At 36.0% G+C, this 20,502-nt stretch overlaps 1 protein-coding gene across 9 annotated transcripts in view; it reads right to left on the reverse strand.

Annotated features, from left to right (window-relative positions):
* LOC113622945 (protein numb homolog) overlaps nucleotides 1–20,502 on the reverse strand; it is a 235,092-nt gene that overhangs the window by 34,428 nt on the left and 180,162 nt on the right. For all 9 annotated transcript variants that reach the window (XM_027111712.1, XM_027111714.1, XM_027111709.1 and 6 more), the window contains one exon: nucleotides 3,922–3,996. In XM_027111712.1, the coding sequence (XP_026967513.1) occupies nucleotides 3,922–3,996 (75 nt within the window). The remainder of the gene's footprint in view (nucleotides 1–3,921; nucleotides 3,997–20,502) is intronic.

The raw sequence follows: 20,502 nt of genomic DNA on the forward strand, positions 1-20,502 counted from the left end.
GTAATGAAACTAGTCTAAAACCAAGACAGAGAGGGAGAAACACAGAGACAATGGGAAGAAAAGACATTTTAAAAGGAAAGGCATCTTGCACCAGTATCAAGCAAGATAACCAAAGGTCCAATACACTTTTTACAAAATAGATTGATAAATGACAGTACTCCTCCCCCTGCAACTAACTCTGCATTAAGGCAATGAAAATGGGCAATAGTCATTTCTGTCATTTATCCTATACAATCTAAGTCCCTAAGTGGCTAACTGGTAAAATTACGCCACAAAGTAAATGAATGGCAAATAACTGTAACTAACTTTATGCATATAAAGTAAAAAAAATTTAAACATATTTATGCTCTGAGAAGCATATGTTGTTTAGTTACAATATCTTTTCATTTGAAAATATTAAGTATGCTGATAACTTCTAACTGAAGTTAAAGTAATCCTAAATTGTAAGGGACTACTTGGAAGGAAAAAAAAAAACTTGCAAATTATCCTGCTTCTTCAAGCCCGCACAAATTTAAAAAGCGCTAGAATGTTACACTTTTAGTTCAAAGATCATTTGAGTGATAGGTTTAAGATGTTTGTTTTCCTATTTAACTGGTACATCTGAGCTACATAATTCTTTAAATTTTAAAACTTTTCTGGCATTCAAACTTGTTCCAGACATGCTATTTCTTCTTTAATCTGTAGGTCTGTACATTTTTACATTTGCTTCCATTTATTTGAAACGATAAGAGGAATATTTATCATCTATGAAAATAAACAAACATCTCCAGACACATAGCTTTTGGCACAATATAAGCATCTGGCACAGTAGATTATACATGTTTGTTAGATGAATGTTCGCTAAAAGAAGGGAAAAAGGCATCTAGAAAATTCTGTATAGTAAAAATATGAAAAGAAGACAAAAAGCATGAATTTTTGTGGACTAACATGATCTGAGATGAACAACATCTGAAGACTTCCAACTTTCTGCAGCCTTTTTCATACAGCATCAGAAAGGGTATTAATAGAAGGGGAAGTTCCAGTGAGTATAATAAATAGGAAATTGGCACTAGTCTCCCAAAAATTCAATCTTATTTTTAAAAATACTTGTTTGCCTGTGCAAAATTATTATACAACACTTGCTCCAAGTCTCCTGGGTAGGGTTAGTCTGAAAAATTTTAAAGAACTTCTTGAATCAAAAGTTCAGAAGTGGTCAATCTTCCTTCAAAGTTCAAAAGTTTAAGTATGTCCAGAAAAGCAATCCAAATATGCATAATTTCATTTTAGTTGTAAAAGACCATGGGGAAATAAGGATTTTTAAGAGATATGCAAAAGGGTTTCATAAACTTTAAACATTAAATATAACATTGTTATGATGGTTATTACAAAATTCAATTTGACCCCATATTGAGGACTGAATTGTTTTCTGTATATTTATTCCAGAAATATTTTTTGAGTGGCTACTATGTGCCAGACACTGTTCCAGGCATAGATATAATTTTTCAAACAGCAATTTGGTTCTGATTTCTAGTAAAAATAAAAACTTATTTTTTCGATAATTTTATTATTTAAATAAGTCCTGTATCTCAAATAACCATGCTTATAGTTTACAATTTCCTTGGTTAAAACCAAAAGGTAAAATAAAAAAATTCACTCAACTGAACAATGAGTTTTAAAACTAGACGGCTTCCCTGGTGGCTCAGTGGTTAACAATCCGCCTGCCAATGCAGGGGACACAGGTTCGAGCCCTGGTATGGGAAGATCCCACATGCCGCGGAGCAACTAAGCCCGTGCGCCACAACTACTGAGCCTGTGCTCTAGAGCCCGCATGCCACAACTATGGAAGCCTGTGCACCTAGAGCCCACGTTCTGCAACAAGAGAAGCCACTGCAACGAGAAGCCCACGCACCACAACGAAGAATAGCCCCTGCTCGCCGCAACTAGAGAGGGCCCAGGCACAGCAATGAAGACCCAACGCAGCCATAAATAAATAAATAAATGGACAGATAGATAGATAGATAGATAGATAGATAAATAGAGGCAGGCACTCTGCCCTTATTAAAAATAAATAAATAAATAAAAATAAAAATAGACAGTGAATAGTGGCTATCTCTGGGACTGCAAGAGATTTTATGTACTGTTTTTGTTCATTTGTATTTTACAGAATGAACATATACTACCTATGTAATAAAGAGAGGTTTCTAATTAAAAGCAGGTTAAAGAAAACTAGACAGTGAAGAGGACTGACTGCTCATTAAACAACTAAATACCACTTCTTAATTATCTTCTGGGCAAACTTAAACCATCCCTAGTTTTTCCTTATTTAGAGAGTAAACATGAAGCCATATGCTGAATTAAGACTTTCCAAAGGCTCATTCCACAGTGACCTTCCAAATGTTAAGTTTATGTAGGCTCTAAGATTTTAATAACTATTTAAGGTTTGTTTCAGGTCTATCTAGTCTATTCACTGATTTCATCTGTTGTTTTCAGTTATTAGCATTATGATGTTTAATGACTAGTAGGGTAAATCATTGCATTACTTTTTAAAATGTTCTTAGAAAATCTTATTCTATTACTGAACTTAGAATTATTTTGTTAAATAAGAGATTGAATTTAAATTTCCTGGAAAACTGCATTATCTGAGGCTGTATTTAACTGGGGACTATATTTACGTGGACACGGCAAGTCTATAAATTATTATATAAAGTCCCTTTAACATTAATGATGATTAAATGGAGAGCACAGATAGACTAAGAAGGGCTTCAAACATTTAAGAATTTAAATGACCAAAATCTGCAGTAAAGGGTATGTATGTGTGTCTATATATTGTTTTGTTTTTTAGTTTTTTGCATACCATAATCAGTTATTTTTCTCCTCCTCTCCTTTCTATAATAGATTCAGACATTTGTTTGAAAACATAATCCACTTCTCTGAGTTGGTTGCTTCCTTGACTTTGTATCTTTTATATTGAGGAACTGTATGTAAGAGGTCATATAGAATGTACCAAGAAGCAGAAAAGTTTTGATTAAGCAAATTGAGGGGAAAAAAAAGCACTCATTAGTAGCCAAACTTGTGGCAGCCCACCATACCAGCAAACCCAAAGCAACAAGTATTTAATGCTGTTCTGGGGCAAGGGCATGCAGAAGTAATGCTTAAAGCTTTCACAGCAAAGGGGGGAAAGGCCACACATTGGAGAGAAGGTTGTGAAGAGGGCTGTCAGAATTTAAGAAACATTCTTCAAACCTACCCAAAATATGAAGTTAACACTTTAATCTTAACCTTTATGAACTCTGAACTCATTCTCTCCTTTTATTAAATACACAGGCATGTGCCTGGGATGTGTTCTATGGCATAATAGGCAAAACAGACATTATTTATCCTGGAAAAGGACTCTCCATTTCAAGTATGCTGAAGTTTGTGCAAAAGGCAGGGAAATACATTGTTTATGTTAGAGGAGTATAGAGAAGGAAACTGGGGAGTAGCAGTAATGATAATTAAGTCTCCCCAAAATGTAAACCTCACCTGCTGTCAACACAGATATCTCTATTTTACACTTTTTCCTGGAAAGCTGTTTCTTATAGAGTTAAAATCAGTAATTTATAAACCAGTTGTCACAGTTAGGTTAAAAGACTAACTGTAATAGTTTTATCCTGGTTTTAGAATATTATTCATCTATAAGAATTCATACCACTTGCTTAATATGGGTTCTGAATTAAAAGTATCTTTTAGATAATGTCTGGCCTAAATTGAAGAAGTTGGTCATTGTAACTTACACCTTTGGATGGACAACGTGAAATGCTCTTTATTAATGAGCCCACATATTTTGCCTTAAGAGAAATACTGTTCTTACTGGATAGTGGGTCACTAAAATTTACTGAGCAAAATCTTTTGAGAAAATATTTACAGCATATAGATCAACACTGGCAACCATCAAATACATACAGCTTTCAATCTTTTTACAGCATCTTCACAGATGTGCATTCCTCTTGATTCATCAACTTCTACATGCCCAAGGTACTGTAGAAAGAAGAGAAAAGTTACAGCTATTGCTGTTTACTGAGTAGCTACTATACAGTAGATATTACACGGTAGAAAACTGAATATTAAAATTCCTGCACTCAAGAAACTCACAGCCATTATAGAAGAGTTAAGGTAATGTCACTTTACTTATCCTCAGTGTCCTCATGTGACTGAGATTTAGAATAAAGGTCTCCAAGAGCTGTTATAGAGGAGTAGGCGAAAAAGTACATGATAAGCACTAAATGTTACCTGAATCTATTGGATCTGAGGCATAACAGCCTATGCTAGACACAGTTACTATATCTCTAAACATAAAAATAGTCCTAAAACAAAGTGTGTGTGTGTGTGTGTGTGTGTGTGTGTGTGTGTGTGTGTGTGTGTTGAAAAGGTACAAATAAAAAACAGTTACTCAAGGGCTGAAGAGATCACATACTCCTTTTATGGGAAGCACATAAGAACAGGGCAGAAAACTAAAATTTTAAGAAGGTAGTGAGTGCATCTGAGCTTTAGAAGATGTGCAGAACTTGAAGAAGCTGTATTGGAAAGGTTGGGAACCTATTTTAGGCAGGTAGAATTTAACAAAAGCTATAGGTGTAGAATAGAATAACTATATATCAGCAAATATTCCTGTCTGGCAAGAATATGAGGTATATGCAGCTGGGGAATTTGAACACTGAAATGAGTCTGTACTTAATCCTAGAGGCAATGGAGAGCTAATAAAGCTTTTTTTGGTTTGTTTTTGCAAGGTAGTAATATTATTCAAATTGTACCTTAGTATGGGAATAGTCTTGGGTTAGAAAGCACAAAGGATGATGGCAATATCACAAGTGCTCTCTCTTAAAAGGAAATTTAGAGTCTGGTTCTGGGTAAGATGGAGTAGACATACATTACCCTGTCCCACCCTCTGAATGAAACCATAAAACCAGAACAGAATACATGGAAGCACCTATTTGAGTTCTCTGTAAAGAGTATAAGATGAATCAGAGAAGAATACCAGAATTCAAGGTATTTCTGAACTGGCAGGGAGTTTACCTTCCCTGCCCCTCCTCCCCTTTGGTACCTCCAGCCTGAACTTTACACAGCCAGATATCCAAGTGAGTGCTATGGCACAGACAGAACTCTGGGAAAAGCACTCTAGCTCTGGCCCAAGGACCAGGTAAGGTAACTCCTTATCCTCAGAGAGTATAGGAATCCCCCTCCCTTTTATTTATCTTTTTTTGAACTTTCACATCCCAGTCCCCAGGAAATTCCGTGGTGGTGTCTGTGGTAGCAGCAAGGGAAACCTGCAAGAGCCACACACCTCTGAGAAAAGGCGGCTGTCCTCTGTTTAAAGAGACTGTGATTCCAGGAAGGTGGGCCAACACCTCCACCCCCCTTTCTACTTCCCCCCCGCCGAATCTCCCACCATTTGGCCCTGGATGAAGATGAAACAGTAGTAATTCATGGGCACAATAACCAGTGCCCTACGAAACACAGGCATGGAGAGTTTAAGTAACTTGCCCAAAACCATTCAGCTAGTGAATGCTCAAACCCAAGCAGCCTGACCCAGGACAGTCCTATAATGTTCATATACTGAATTTTTCATTTTTACCCCTATCTTTCCAATACTGAATAAATGCATAAAACCAACATATTAAAATCAATTTAGGAAACTGTTGGACTTTAGGTAGCAAAATACCTGAGGTATCGATCATAAAGATCATATAGACTAAGGACATTAAAGAATTGTAACAGCTATAATTTTGAATAAACATTATACAAAGCAGCAAGAATGCTCACTTTTAAGTGAATCAAATAATATATATATTCAGTTATATATAATATATATTATATATATATTCCTTTTCAGATTCTTTTCCATTACAGGTTATTACAAGATATTGAATAGTTCCCTGTGCTATACAGTAGGTCCTTGTTGGTTATCTATTTTATACATAGTAGTGTGCATCTGTTAATTCCAAACTCCTAATTTATCCCTCCCTTCCCCTTTACCATCTGGTAACTGTAAGTACATTTTCTATGTCTGTGAGTCTGTTTTGTGAATAAGTTCATTTGTATCGTTTTTTTAGATTCCACATCTAAGTGATATCATATAATATTTGTCTTTCCCTGTCTGACTTCTTCACTTAGCATGAAAATCTCTGGGTCCATCCATGTTGCTGCAAATGGCATTATTTCATTCTTTCTTATGGCTGAGTAATATTCCATTGTATGTATATATCACATCACCGTATCCATTCATCTGTCGATGGATACTTAGGTTGCTTCCATGTCTTGGCTATTGTAAATAGTGCTGCTATGAACACTGGGGTGTATGTATCTTTTTGTTTTTTTTTTTTTTTTTGGCCATGCCATGCAGCATATGGGATCTTAGTTCCCCAACCAGGGACAGAACTTGTGCCCCTGCAGTGGAAGCACGGAGTGGTTAACCACTAGACCACCAGGGAAGTCCCTGCACGTATCTTTTTGAATTACAGTTTTCTCCAGATATATGCCCAGGGTGGGATTGCTAGATCATATGGTAACTGTATTTTTAGTTTTTTAAGGAACGTCCATACTGTTCTCCATAGTGGCTGTACCAATTTACATTAACACCAACAGTGTAGGAGGGTTCCCTTTTCTCCACACCCTCGCCAGCATTTATTATTTGTAGACTTTTTGATGATGGCCATTCTGACTGGTGTGAGGTGATACCTCATGGTAGTTTTGATCTGCATTTCTCTAATAATCAGCAATGTCGAGCATCTTTTCATGTGCCTGTTGGCTATCTGTATGTCTTCTTTGGAGTAATGTCTATTTAGGTCTTCTGCTCATCTTTTGATTGGGTTGTTTGTTTTCTGATATTGATGTGTATGAACTGTTTGTATATTTTGGAAATTAAGCCCTTGTTGATCACATCGTTTGCAAATATTTTCTCCCAGCCCATAGGTTGTCTTTTCATTTTGTCTATGGTTTCCTTTGCTGTGCAAAAGCTTCTAAGTTTAAGTCCCATTTGTTTACTTTTGCTTTTATTTCTTTTGCCTTGGGAGACTGATCTAAGAGAATATTACTACGACTTATGTCAGAGGATGTTTTGCCTATGTTCTCTTCTAGGAGTTTTATGGTGTCATGTCTTGTATTTAAGTCTTTAAGCCATTTTGGGTTTATTTTTGCATATGGTGTGAGGGAGTGTTCTAATTTCATTGACTTACATGCAGCTGTCCAGCTTTCCCAACACCACTTGCTGAAGAGACTAACTTTTCTCCAATGTGTATTCTTGCTTCCTTTGTCGAAGATTAATTGACCATAGGTGTGTGCGTTTATTTCTGGGCTCTCTATTCTGTTCCACTGATCCGTATGTCTGATTTCATGCCAATACCACATTATTTTGATTACTGTAGCTTTGTAGCATTGTCTGAAGTTGGGGGGTGGGGTTGTGCCTCCAGCTTTGTTCTTTTTCCTCAGGATTGCTTTAGCAATCCCGGGTCTTTTGTGGTTCCATATAAATTTTAGGAGTATGTGTTCCAGTTCTGTGAAAAAGTCATGGGTAGTTTGATAGGGATCACATTAAATCTGTAGATTGCTTTGGGTAGTATGGCCATTTTAACAATATTAATTCTTTCAATCCAAGAGCATGGGATATCTTTCCATTTCTTTGAATTGTCTTCTATTTCCTTCATCAATGTTTTATAGTTCTCAGCATATAAATTTTTCATCTCCTTGGTCATGTTTATTCCCAGGTATTTTCTTTTTTGATGCAATTTTAAACGGGATTTTTTTTTTAACTTTCACTTTCTGATATTTTGTTGTTAGTGTAAAGAAATGGAAAAGATTTCTGTATGTTAATCATGCATTGTGCTACCTTGCTGAACTCATTTATCAGTTCTAATAGTTTCTATGTGGAGTCTTTAGGGTTTTGTATATAAAGTATCATGTCATCTGCATATAATGACAATTTTACCTCTTCCCTCCCAATTTGGCTACCTTCTGTTCCTTTTTCTTGTCTAGATTAGAAAAATTTTAATTCAAAATTATAGGCTGTCAGAAATGTCAAGTGTTTGGTGACTCTGTGAACTCGTTCTAGATGTTGAGATTGAGCTCACACCCAGAAATAATAGAATACTTTGTCACTGAAGACTGCTTTTCATCATTCAGTCAGATGCTACAGTGATATACTACATATTACACTCAAATCCTGGAAAGTTGTATTTTTCAGCTTGGAGACAGTGATGAATGGCCATTTAAATAATTCTTTGAATTCGGCTCTAGAAAATATTCCTTCATGTTCTGTTGATATTTGGCTTTCTTCAAAGCCTAATAATATATTCTTAATTTCTTGGTCCAATAAGTAAAGAAAATCAAGTACTGGGAAAGAGTAAAATCTCAGCAATTGAGCTCTCAGCATTGCTGTTCTAACATTTTAAGAAATTCTGACATCTCATTCTGGGTACCTTGCCACATATACTATCAATTTTTTAAAATTTGTTATTTTGTTTTTTAATTTATTCTCTATCCTTGATCACTGACTCAATGCCAAATATGTATTTTTAAAAATTACATTATCCTGAATTTTCTATTTTGCTGTACCAATATTTCTTTCTATTTTGGCACAAGCTGCTATTTTGATCATTATGTTAACAACTGCTTTGGCATAATCACTTTCGCTAATTTTTATCCCACAGAATTTTCCTGGTTATTTCCCATGTTTATTCTTTGGGATCAACTTTGTAGTAATTTTGTTCAGTTGCTGACAAATAAAACCTTTGGGATTTTAATTAAGATTACCTTAAATTCACTGGTTAATTTGAGAAAAACTGACATAATATTGACCCATTCCATCTAATACTATTTATTCAAGTCTTTTATGTCTCTGAAGTTTTAAGGTAGGCTTCAAATACACATTTTCTAGATTAATAAGTATTTAATAATTTTTGTTGCTACTGTGAACTGGCTTTACACCCATTATTTATGTATATATTTGTGTATATATATTCTTTTAAAAGACTTTAGTTTTTAGAGCAGTTTTAGGTTCACAGGAAAACTGAGCAGAAAAGTACAGAGTTCCCATATACCCTCTGCACCACCCCCCCAGCTTCCCCCACTATCACATTCCACACCAGAGTGGTACATTTGTTACAATCAACAAACCTATAGTTTATCCACAGTCTATATTAGGTTTTACTTTTGGTGCTGTAAATTCTATGGATTTTAACAAATGTATAATGACATGTATTCACCATTGTAGTATCATACAGAATAGTTTCACCGCCCTAAAAATCCTCTGTGTTCCTCCTATTCATCTCTTCTTCTCCCCTAAACGCTGGCAAGCACTGATCTTTTTACTGTCTCCATAGTTTGGCCTTCTCCAGAACTGTCATGGAGTTGGAATCATACAGTATGTAGCCTTTCCAGACTGGCTTCCTTCACTAGTAATATGCATTTAAGGTTCCCCATGTCTTTTCATATATTCCATTGTGTGAACATATCACAGTTTATTTATCCATTCACCTGCTGACAGACATCTTTGTTGCTTCCAAGTTTGGCAATTATGAATAAAGTGGCTATAAACATCCGTGTGCAGGTTTTTGTGTGGACATAAGTTTTCAACTCATTTGGTTTGAGTGTGATTGCTGGGTCATATGGTAACTGTACATTTAGTTTTATGAGAAAACTTCTCCTAAAGTCTTCTAAAGTGGCTGTCCCATTTGCATTCCCACCAGCAATGAATTACAGTTCCTGTTGCTCCACGTTTTAACCAGCATTTGATGTTGTCAGTGTTCTGGATTTTGACCATTCTTGATAGGTGTGTAAACTCATTATATTTTTATTTGTTTATAATTTGTCTTTCCCTCTCTGGTTGCTTTCAAGATTTTCTTAGTCTTTGATATCTACAGTTTCATTCACGTGTCTAGGAAACAGACTTTTTTTTTTAGATTGAGATATAATTCATGTACCATACAATTCACTCAACGTGCACCACTGAGTCATCAATTAATTTTTTTAAATTGTGGTGAAATACATATAACATAAAATTTGCCAAAAAAGTTGCCATTTAAACTATTAAGTGTATAGTTCAGTGGTATTTATTATATTCACGATGTTGTACAACCATTACCACTACCTATTTCCTGAACTTTTTCATCACTCCAAACACAAACGCTGAAAACATTAAGCAGTGACTCCCAAGTTCTCCCTTCCTTCAGCTCCTGGTAATCTCTAATCAACTTCCTGTCTCTATGAAATTGCCTATTTTAGATATGTCATATAAGTGGAATCACAATATTTGTCCTTTCATGTACAGCTTATTTCACTTAGCATAATGTTTTCAAGGTTCATCCATGTTGTAGCACATATCAAAACTTCATTCCTTTTAATGGTGGAATAATATTCCATTCTATGTATATACCACATTTTGTTCATCCATTCACCTATTGACAAAACACCTGGGTTGTTTCCACCTTTTGGTTATTATGAATAATGCTGCAATGAATGCTGACATATAAGTATCTGTTTGAATCCCTGCTTTCAATTCTTTGGGTATATGCCTAGGAGTAGAATTACTGGGTAATTATATGTTTAGCTTTGTGAGGAACTGTCCGTTTTCCATAGTGTTGCACCATTTTACATTCCCATCAAAATGTATGAGAGCTTCAATTTTTCTATATGCTTATCAGCACTTTATTTTCCTTTTAAAAAAAAATTATACCAACCTAATACGTGTGAAGCATATCTCGTGATTTTGATTTGCATGCCCCTAATGACTAATAATATTGAGCACCTATCTTTTCATATGCTAATTGGCCATTTGTATATCTTCTTTAGAGAAATGCCTAGTCACATCCTTTGCCTATTTTAAAAATTGGGTTTTACTCTTTAGATATATGATCTCCAAATATTTTCTGCTGTTCTTTGGGTTGCCTTTTCACTTTCTTTCTTCAAAAGAAAACGTCCTTTGATGCATAAAATTTTTCAATTTTGATGAAGTTCAGTTTATCTATCTTGGGCTTCCCTGGTGGCTCAGTGGTTAAGAATCCACCTGCCAATGCAGGGGACACAGGTTCGAGCCCTGGTCCAGGAAGATCCCACATGCCACAGAGCAACTAAGCCTGTGTGCCACAACTACTGAGCCTGTGCTCTAGAGCCCGCGAGCCACAATTACTGAAGCCCGTGCACCACAACTACCGAAGCCTGTGCACCCTAAAGCTTGTGCTCCACAACAAGAGAAGCCACTGCAATGAGAAGCCCACGCACCACAATGAAGAGTAGCCTCGCTTGCCGCAACTACAGAAAGCCCACGCACAGCAACAAAGACCCAAAGCAGCCAAAAATAAACAAACAACAACAAAAAATTATCTCTTTTCTTTTGCTGCTCATGCTAAGGACTCCACTGCCAGATCCAAAGCCATGAAGATTTACCCCTATGTTTTCTTCTAAGAGTTTTATGGTTTTTACTCTTATATTTAGGTCACTGATTCACTGAGTTAATTTTTTACATAGTCTGAGGCAGAAATCCAACTTCACTCTTTCATATGGAAATCCAGATGTCCCAGAACCACTGGGTGACAAGACAATTTTTTTCTCCATTGAATGAACTTTGCACACTTGTCAAAAATCACTTGGATGTAGATGTATTAGACTAATTTTTATTTATCCCATTTGCTTCTTCAATCTGAGGATTCAAACACTGCTCTGAATGAATTCATCCTCCTCTCTCTTCCTGGAGCTTCCATTAGGTCTGCTAGTGTCATTGGACTTTTAAATTTGTTCATCCACGTTTCTTAACCTCTTTTTCATATTTTCTCTTGTGCTGCATTCTGGGTAACTTCATCGAATTTATTTTCCAGTTTACCAATTGCCTTTTCAGCCAGCTCTAATTCACTATTTAATCTATTTACTAAGTTCAATTTCAGTAATAGTGTTTTTCATTTTTAGAAGGTAAGATTTGATTCTTTGTCAAATCTGCCCATTCCTTTTTTCACTGTTTTATTTTTTTCCTATGGTTTGAATTCATTTTTTGGTTTCTAATAATTTTATATATACACATTTTATAGTCTCCTCTATAGCCTATTATTTCAAGTTCTTAGAGTGTTAATCCTCTTGTTAATCTTTATTGTATAATCCTTTACTGTCTCTGTTGATCATTTCCACATATGATTTAAAACTTTAAAAAAACTGTAAGCTCACCTCTAGTGAAGCTCAATTTTTGTAGGGAAATTTCATGCATTCTACATTGTGGAGTAGTTTTACATTTGCTTCTAAAAGGTACCGCAGATGTTTAGTAGCCTAAGACCTACTGTATATTAATTTGAAGATTCTTACATCATGCAGGTTTTAGCACATCAAGTCCAAATCCATGGTTTCAATTTTTCCTGGGAGATTCCTTTTCTCACCCAAGTTCTGGGTAGAGGAATGCTTCCTTTTTTGTTTTTGTTGTGTTTTTTTTGGCTTTTCCTTCTAGTTCTCTATTTCACTGCTTGTAAAGCCCACTGAAGGTTCTGTTCCATGCTGGGTTCTCAGTTCTAATTCTCTACTTTTTATGAGTCCAGGACCTTCAGAATGGATGTTAAAACCAAAGGCTCTAGCTCACAAACCGTTTCCCTCTTAGGCTGCTAGTGTGATTTCTGCCTTGCTCTCAAATTCCCTCTTAATTTCTGGTAACTGGAGATCTGTCTTTATCGAAAGCTCAGCTACGGTTTAAGAGAAAAGTTTGTTTGAAAATACAGTCAGCATTTCTAGATATTTGTATTGGGAGTATTACTGTGTTAGCTTAATCCACATTCTGCCAGGATCTAAGACCTATAATATTTCCCAACTAAACTAACTGGTTTTTCTATCCACTGATTTCAGTCTATCTTAAAAGCAGCCAAAATACTAGAATTTCCTATCATTTTCAACAGTTTTTTGGGTTGATTCTCTTGGGTTTTTCAGATAGACATCATCTGCAGAAAAAGAAAATACAGAAAATATCTGGATTTCCCACATTTACAACTTTTGTTTATTTTCTTATCCAAAAGTACTTACTACCATTTCTCAATCACTGTCGAATAATAATGATGTTTAAGAACAACCTGACTTTCCTCCTGAATTCATTGTACATCTTTCATCATTATGCATGACTCTGGGATAGTTTTTCAGTCATTGAAAGAAAGTATTATGCTATTCTGATTTTGATAAGAAGATTTATCAGGATTGAAAAATAATATTTTTAATGTTTCCATTTTACTGATATAATCCACATAACATAAAATTAACCATTTTAAAGTGAATAATTCAGTGGCATTTAGTATATTCACAATGTTGTACAATCTCCACCTTTATCTAGTTCCAAAACATTTTTTTATTTATTATTAGACAATAATTACTTTACAATGTTGTGTTAGTTTCTGCTGCAGAGCGAAGTGAATCAGCCATATGCATACACACATCCCCTCCCTCTTGGACCTCCCTCCCTCCACATCCCACCCAACTAGGCCATCACAGAGCACCGAGCTGAGCTCCCTGTGCTATACAGCAGGTTCCCACTAGCTATCTATTTTACACATGGTAGTGTATTTATGTCAAACCTAATCTCTCAATTCATCCCACCCCTCCTTGCCCCACTGTGTCCACATGTCCGTTCTCTATGTCTGCCTTTCTATTCCTGCCCTGAAAATAGGTTCATCTGTACCATTTTTCTAGATTCCACACATATGTGTTAACATGCGATATTCGTTTTTCTCCTTCTGACTTCACTCTGTATGACAGGCTCTAGGTCCATCCACATCTCTACAAATGACTCAATTTCATTTCTTTTTATGGCTGAGTAATATTCCATTATATATATGGACCACATCTTCTTTATCCATTTATCTGTCGATGGACATTTAGGTCGTTTCCACGTCCTGGCTATTGTAAATAGTGCTACAATGAACATTGGGGTGCATGTGTCTTTTTGAATTATGATTTTCTTAGGGTATATGCCCAGTAGTGGGACTTCTGGGTCGTATGGTAGTTCTATTTTTAGTTTTTTAAGGAACCTCCATACTGTTCTCCACAGTGGCTGTATCAATTTACATTCCCACCAACAGTGCAAGAGGGTTTCCTTTTCTCCACACCCTCTCCAGCATTTATTGTTTGCAGATTTTCTGATGATGCTCATTCTGACCAGTGATACCTCATGGTAGTTTTTTTTTTTTTTTTTGCGGTACGTGGGCCTCTCACTGTTGTGGCCTCTCCCGTTGCAGAGCACAGGCTCCAGACACGCAGGCTCAGCGGCCATGGCTCACGGGCCAAGCCGCTCCGTGGTATGTGGGATCTTCCTGGACCGGGGCACAAACCCCTGTGCCCTGCATCAGCAGATGGACTCTCAAGCACTGCGCCACCAGGGAAGCCCAGCTTTGGAGTTTTAATAACTTTCTCTATTTCCTTCATGGTTAGGGGTCTATTCAACTTTTATGCTTGTACTTTAGCTAATTTTAATAATGCATATTTTCCTAGAATATTCTTAATCTAAATTTTCAAATTTATCAAACTATACAGTATTCACATATTTAGTCTGTAATTGGGTCTCGCCATTTTCTTTCTTTTCTTTTTTCTTTTTTTTTTCTGCGCCACGTAGTGTGTGGGATCAAACCCGCGCCCCATGCAGTGGAAGCATGGCATCTTAACCACTGGACTACCAGGGAAGTCCCTTCACACTTTCTTATCTCTAGTATCACCTATCTGTGTGTGTGTGGTGGTGGTGGGGTTTGCCTGCACCACATAGCCTGTGGGATCCCCAATCAGGGACTGAACCTGGGCTCTTGGCAGTGAACATGTGGTGTCCTAACCACTGAACCACCAGGGGATTCTCTTATATATGTTTTCTTTCTTGTTTTTTATTAAGGTTCATTTCTAATACTACCTCTGAGTTATTTAACCTCTGTTTCCATTTTATATTAATAATAAAATGAGAAAGTAGGGTTTTATGTTCTTTGAGTTACCTTTAGGTGCTGAGAAATGAATAGAGGTTTCAAAGTGTTTCCAAGGGATTTTATTCTATCATCTTGATCATCTCAACTGGTCACATATGGGTATTTATGCCAGGAAAAAAAAAAAAAAGGAGGGAAGGCTTGGTGGAAAGAAGAAAACAAAAGTATCTCATATATGGACTAACTCAGTCGCATAATCTATTTTAGAAATGTGGAGATGGAAATCAGCCTTGTGTCTTATTAGACTATGAGAAAAACATGCCAGTTGAAAAAACATTATTAAAGAGGTCTCTTTTCTTCTCTGAAACACTATCTCACTGAAGAACTGCAGCTGATTTATGCTTTAATGGCTAAAATATTTGACTCTGGAACGTCTTTTGTCTGTATACCATTTCCAAACTCCCTTTGAGTCAGGGGCTTTTATTCACAAAAAGTAGTTTAGAAAAACTAGTACGTGGAATTTCATTCTTGGATGAATTAAGTCATTTTTCCTTTTCTTGAAAAAAATTATTTAAAAAGTAGATTTCCCCCCTGCTTTGACTGTTATCCATGAGAAGAAATCGCAGAGCTCTGATGTGAGACACTGTACAGTCAGCAGTTCCCAGCATTAACAAAAAGTGACAGAATCATTAATTTATAAGAAGTTACAAGGCACATTATCACATACACATAGCCTATGTTATTTAGCAAATACAGGACACAGATGTGCAGAACATGACATCAGAATTTGTTTAGGGTCTTTAATCAAAAAGGAGTAGTTAAATTAAAATGGACTATTCTTTAAGTATAAATTTGGAATAATACAATTACATTTGAACAAGTGATCTAAACTAAGTATATTCCCTGGTGGACCAGTGGTTAGGACTCCGCACTTTCACTGCCAAGGGCCAGGGTTCAATCCCTTGTCAGGGAACTAAGATCCCACAAGTTGCACAGTGCGGCCAAAAAAACCCCACTAAACTAAGCATATGTATTAAATCTAATCATGTAAATTTAAAGCTTAAAAGAACTTAAAGAGATCAAAAAACTTCACCTTCCAAATGAGACACTAGGTGTCAAAAAAGTTACGTGCTTTAGACAAGGTTATATAACTAGTAAATTAACAGGTGATAGTTCTGATAGTACCGAGAAGTACTAAACTACATGCATAATCAGGGGACCCTGCTACTTACCTCATCTCACCTCTACTTGTGCCATCTGCTCTAAAGACACTGGCCTCCTTGCTGTGCCTCCAACACACCAGGCTTTCTCCTACTCCAGCGTCTTTGCACTTGCTGCCCCACTGTCTACAATCTGCTTCCTCAGACACCTGAATGTTGCTTTCTTACTTTTTTTGGGTCTTTCCTAAAAAATCACTTTTTCAGTGAGGGATTCCCAGAGCATCCTATTTTAAATCTCACCCTCCACATACTCCCTTAACACCTAATTCCCTTTTTTGTATGCCAGGTACATTTATTTGTTCATTGTTAACACCCACTAGAATGTATGCACTGTGCAAGGATTTTGTCTGTTTTGTTCCCTTGTGTTCCCAGTGCCTAGATGCCTACAACACAGCAGGCACTCAGTGAATATCTTTTGACTACATCAACGAATTACTGGACAGAGAAGGAAATGTACACATTACTTAGTGCTACATTAAACAATAATAAGAGTCATAATAATGAAAACTTTTACAATAAACTCAAGACAAAGAAAGGGAGACAATTTATGGTGTAGAATGCAAATATTATTGACCTATATAATGTTAAAAAGAAAAGCACAGTTGTTATCAGTTTGAAGGTAAGAGAACAAAGGGTTTTAGTATTTTTATATTACATGGTAGGGAATGAAGACATACCATCTAAAATTAATAGAACAAAAAAATTTTATGAGTATAGGAAACCAAGAGAAAAAACTAAAAATAATCTAATCCCTGAAGTCTGCGTGGAGAAGGGGCACAGAGAAGATGGAAGGGCAGGATGTGTGGGTTAAATCATCCTTTCTCTTCTTTATAGTGGAGAACCAATGATAAGCATTGGTAAATGAAGAACAGACAGTAAAATCATATTATCTAAAGAACTTAAAATATTACCAATGGGAAGCAGAAATAAAAATGGTTAAGTGTCATTGGGGAGTGGGATTAGGGGTAGGGAAGGCACTGTTGTTTTTTAGCCACAAGCATATATCATATGAATGAAAAGCATATATCATGAAATTTTTTAAAGTTTAATTATATTCAAGACTGTTTTAATAAAGTAATTTTAAATTCACACATTGTGTTAGAAAATTATAACAGTGCTTAAGAACACAACCCTCTAAATCTAGACTGCCAAAGTTCAAATCCTAACTTCAAATAATCAGATATCATCAACTATTCCCTAACAATATCATGTAATCTTACTGCATTTTACTCCACAAAGAAAATAAATTCTTAAGAGTTACTGAACAGACTAAATAGCCATTTCTCCAGAGAAGACATACAGATGGCCAAAAGGCACATGAAAAGATGCTCAACAATGTTAATTATTAGAGAAATGCAAACCAAAACTACTGAGGTACCACCTCACACTGGTTAGAGGGGCCACCATCAAAAAGTCTACAAATAATAAATGCTGGAGAGGCTGTGGAGGAAAAGAAACCATCCTACATTGTTGGTGGGAATGTAAACTGGTGCAGCCACTATGGAGAACAGTATGGAGGTTCCTTAAAAAACTAAAAATAGAGCTACCATATGATCCAGCAATCCCACTCCTGGGCATATATCCAGAGAAAACTATAATCCAAAAGATACATGTACCCCAATGTTCGTAACAGCACTATTTACAATAGTCAAGACATGGAAGCAACCTAAGTGTCCATCAACAGATGAATGGGTAAAGAAAATGTGATACATACATACAATGGAATATTACTCAGCCATAAAAAAAGAATGAAATAATGCCATTATCAGCAACATGGATGGACCTAGAGATTATCACACTTAGTGAAGTAAGCCATAGAAAGACAAATATCATGATATCACTTATATGTGCAATCTAAAAAAAAAAAGATAAAAATGAACTTATTTACAAAACAGAAATAGATCACAGACATAGAAAACAAATTTAGGGTTACCAAAGGGGAAAGGGGTGGGGGGGGATAAAGTAGTAGTGGGATTAAAATATACATACTGGGCTTCCCTGGTGGCGCAGTGGTTAAGAATCCGCCTGCCAATGCAGGGGACATGGGTTTGAGCCCTGGTCTGGGAGGATCCCACATGCCATGGAGCAACAAAGCCCATGAGCCACAACTATTGAGCCTGCACTCTAGAGCCCAAGAACCACAACTCCTGAAGCCTGTGTGCCTGGAGCCCATGCTCTGCAACAAGAGAAGCCACTGCAACGAGAAGCCCGTGTACCCCAACAAAGAGTAGCCCCCACTTGCTGCAACTAGAGAAAGCCCGTGCGCAGCAACGAAAACCCAACACAGCCAAAAATAAATAAATAAAATAATATAAATAAATTTTTTAAAAACCAGGTTTAAAAAATAAATAAATAAAATAAAATATACATACTAGTTTATATAAAACAGATAACCAACAAGGACCTACTGTAGAGCAAGGTAAGTATACTCTATCTTGTAATAACCTATAATGGAAGAGAATGTAAACAAAGAATGTATAACTGAATCACTTTGCTGTACACCTGAAACTAACACAACATTGTGTATCAACTATATTTCAGTAAATTTTTTTTAAAAAGAGTTACTGAATAGAGTTGAAGCTTCTTTGTAAAGTATACAGCAAATCATGAGTAACTGAAATGCTTGGGACGAATAAGCCAATAAACATTTCAAAATTTATGTTAAAAACTTATCTGAGGGCTTCCCTGGTGGCGCAGTGGTTGAGAGTCTGCCTGCCGATGCAGGGGATGCGGGTTCGTGCCCCGGTCTGGGAAGATCCCACATGCCGCGCGCGGAGCGTCTAGGCCCATGAGCCATGGCCACTGAGCCTGCGCGTCCGGAGCCTGTGCTCCGCAACGGGAGAGGCCACAACAGTGAGAAGCCCACATACCGCAAAAAAACCCCAAAACAAACAAACAAACAAAACTTATCTGAAATATCTCATTGCTCTGATCCAAGGACCGATTTTTCCAAATTTTTAATGTTTCAGAAAGAAGAGCAAATTATGATGTATTTGTCATTGTCAGAGTGCTAGCAAACGTAGATGTGAATACAATGTATCTGTTCAACCAACTGTCACTTCAGTCGATTTATTTCATTGGTATCACACGTGGCTGAACATTAAGTTTTACAGTGTGAGGCAGCTTTGAAACAAAACATTACATATGCAGAAGATTGTCACACACAAGCAATAAAATTATAAGCAGCAGAAAATATCTCATCTCTTGGGATAAACAGAATTTTTAAAGCTGGGAGAGGTTGGTATAACCAGTGCGTAAGTCCTCAGGCACCAAACATCTATCAAAAACTTCCGGCTACTTTTCAAGAGAACACATTTAACTTGCAGTGTTAAAAAAGTCAATTGAGGAAAACACCAAAACAATAAGAAATGCAGATTAAAAACTCAAGTATTCAGTTGTCATCTAACCAATAACAACAATCAGAGCAGCAGCAGCAGCAAACATTTATTGTGCACTCACTATGTGCCAGACAGTGTTGTATTTTTCATATACTGTATTTACTCATTTAATTTTCATAACACTATACTAATTCTAGTACTAGTTCTCATTTTGCAGATGAAAAACCTGAGGCACAGAGATTTTAAGTAATTTCTTTTTTAATTTTATTTTTTTATTGAAGTATAGTTGATTTAAACTGTTGTATTAGTTTCAGGTGTACAGTAAACTGATTCCATTATATATTCTTTTTCAGATTCTTTTCTCTTATAGGTTATTACAAAAGTGCAGTTCCCTGTGCTATACAGTAGGTCCTTGCTGGTTATCTATTTTATACATAGTAGTGTATATATGTTAATTGGTTATCTATTTTATACATAGTAGTGTATATATGTTAATCCCAAACTCCTAATTTATCTCCCCCTTTCCCCTTTGGTAACCCTAAATTTATTTATTTTTATTTATTTTTTAAATTTGCAAATCATATATTTAATAAAGTACATATATATATAGAATATATAAAGAGCTCTCAAAACTCAAAAATCTGAAAATAATCTAATTTTTCAAATTGGCATCAGATATGAATAGAAATTTTACCAAAAAAAAGTATGAATGGCAAGATAGTTACATGAAAAGATGCTCGACACTACTAGTCATTAGAGAAAAACAAATTAAAACCACAATGAGATACAACCAAGTATCTTTAGAATAGACAAAATAATTAGAACTTTAAAAACCTGACAATTCCATGTTCTGGTAATGATGTAGAATCACTGTAACACTTATATTTGTTGATGGGAACACAAAATGGTAGAGACATTTTGGAAAATAATTTGGCAGTATTTTACAAAGTTAAGCACAGATTTACCACATGGTCTGCAATTCTGCTCCTTTGTATTTACCTTATTAAAATGGAAACTTATATTTGTATGAAAACTTACACAATCATGTTTATAGGCTTTATCTGCAATCCCCCCAAG

This window comes from Aethalodelphis obliquidens, unplaced genomic scaffold (assembly GCF_003676395.1).
Source record: "Aethalodelphis obliquidens isolate GAN/ISIS:26980383/991018 unplaced genomic scaffold, ASM367639v1 scaffold10, whole genome shotgun sequence".
NCBI classification, from domain to species: Eukaryota; Metazoa; Chordata; class Mammalia; order Artiodactyla; family Delphinidae; genus Aethalodelphis; species Aethalodelphis obliquidens.